The following is a 1890-nucleotide window of genomic DNA, read 5'->3' on the forward strand; positions in this document are numbered from 1 at the left end:
GCGCGGGGCGGCGCTGCGGGGGGCGCGCCGGGTGGGTTGGGGGGCGCCCCTGGGACGTGGCGGCCTCCCAAGCCCCCTGCCCCATCCCGGCGCTCCCCAGGGTTTGGGTGCTCCTGGGGGTGTGGGTGTCGCCCCGACCCATCCAAGTTGCCCCATGGGACATGGGTGCTCTCCAAACCCACCCTGATGCTCTCCAGGATATGGGTGATCCCCAAACCCACCCTAGTGTTCACCAGGACATGAGTGCTCCCCAAACCCATCCAAGTTGCCCCATGGGACATGGGTGATCGCCAAACCCACCCCAGTGTTCACCAGGTCATGGGTGCTCCCCAAACCCATCCAGGTTGCCCCATGGGACATGGGTGCTCTCCAAACCCACCCTGATGCTCTCCAGGATACGGGTGGTCCCCAAACTCATCCCAGATGCTCCCCAGCACATGGGTAATCCACAGACCCACCCACAGGCTCCTCAGGATGTAGGTGCTCCCCAACCCCATGCAGATATTCCCTAAGATATGGGTGCTCCTCGGGACATGGGTGCTCCCCAACCCCATGCAGACGTTCCCCAGGACATTATGGCTGGAAAAGACCTCCAAGATCATTGAGTCCAAACATGGATCTGGCCTGGGACATGGGTGTTCCTGGGACATGGGCACTTCCAACCCCACCTGGATGCTCCCCCATCCCAGGGGCTCCCCATCCCATCCAGCTGCTCCCCAAGACACAAGGGTTCCCCAGCTCCACCCATGGGTGCTCAATGCCCACAGGTGCTCCCTGGACCCCATCTCCAGATGCTCCCCAAGACTCAAGCATTCCCAGGACCAAGGCGCCCCCCGAGCCCCGCCAATCCTCCCCGGCCGACAAGCAGCTCCTCACCCTTGCCGTGGGGCTCCTGCAGGCTGTGCGTGTCGAGGAAGACGCCGCTGTCGCCGTGCAGCTTCTCGCCGTCGGGCGCCGTGCCCAGCTCGCCGGCGCGCGCCTTGGCCAGCTGCTGCTTCTGCTTGCAGCCGTGCCAGCTGCGGGCCCCGCGGCGTCACCGCCGCGTCCCCGCGCCACCCCCGGCGCCCCGCCGCCAGCACCTACCACTTGAAGGCCACGTAGGCCAGCAGCCCCACCACGACGGCGGCCAGGATGGAGCAGTAGACGGGGATGATGTTCTTGCCCGCGCCCTCGGGCGGCTCCGGCTCCGGCTCACCGGCGGCCGAGGCGTTGGGCGCCGCTCCGGAGCGCTTGAGGACGCGCAGCTCCGCCGAGCGCGGCCGCCGCGCCGGGGACCCCGCGCACCCCGCGGCACCGCAGGGCCGCGGCGGCGCCGACGACGAGCTCCGGGCTGCGGGGCGAAGGATGGGGCTGGGGGCTGCGTTTCGGGGCTGGGGGCTGCGTTTCGGGGCTGGGGGTTGCACTTGAGGATCTGGAGGGTTGCATTTTGGGTCTAGGGGTTGCACTTTTGGTCCAGGGAGGTGCGTTTTGGGGCTGAGGGGCTGCAATTTGGATGCAGGGGGAGTTGCACTTCAGGTCTGGACGGTTGTATTTTGGGTCTGGGGGTTGCATATCGGGTCTGGGGGGTTGCATTTTGGTGCTGGGAGGTTGCCCTTCGGGTCCAGGGGATGGCATTTTGGGTCTGGGGGCTGCATTCTGGGTCTGGGGCTTGCATTCTGGTCTGGGGGCTGCGTTCCAGATCTAGGGGTTGCATTCTGGGCCCAAGGGATGGCATTCTGGATCTAGGGGCTGCATTCTGGGTCTGGGGGCTGCGTTCTGGCTCTAGGGACTGCATTTTGGGTCTGGGGGCTGTATTCTGGGTCTGGGGCTTGCATTCTGGTCTGGGGGCTGTGTTCTGGATCTAGGGGCTGCGTTCTGGCTCTAGGGACTGCATTTTGGGTCTGGGGGCTG

The 1890-nt window shown here is 65.9% G+C and overlaps 1 protein-coding gene across 1 annotated transcript in view; it reads right to left on the bottom strand.

The window, feature by feature from the left end:
* Positions 1–805: 805 nt before the first annotated feature.
* The window catches only part of LOC112947557 (tumor necrosis factor receptor superfamily member 16-like), a 2752-nt gene continuing 1667 nt past the window's right edge, over positions 806–1890 (bottom strand). Inside the window, exons 3-4 of the mRNA XM_026039667.1 lie at positions 1084–1330; positions 806–1016 (exon numbers count right to left, since the gene is read on the bottom strand). Of these exons, the coding sequence (XP_025895452.1) occupies positions 806–1016; positions 1084–1330 (458 nt within the window). The remainder of the gene's footprint in view (positions 1017–1083; positions 1331–1890) is intronic.

Source organism: Nothoprocta perdicaria, unplaced genomic scaffold (assembly GCF_003342845.1).
Source record: "Nothoprocta perdicaria isolate Ctin4 unplaced genomic scaffold, notPer1 scaffold_237, whole genome shotgun sequence".
Taxonomy (NCBI): domain Eukaryota; kingdom Metazoa; phylum Chordata; class Aves; order Tinamiformes; family Tinamidae; genus Nothoprocta; species Nothoprocta perdicaria.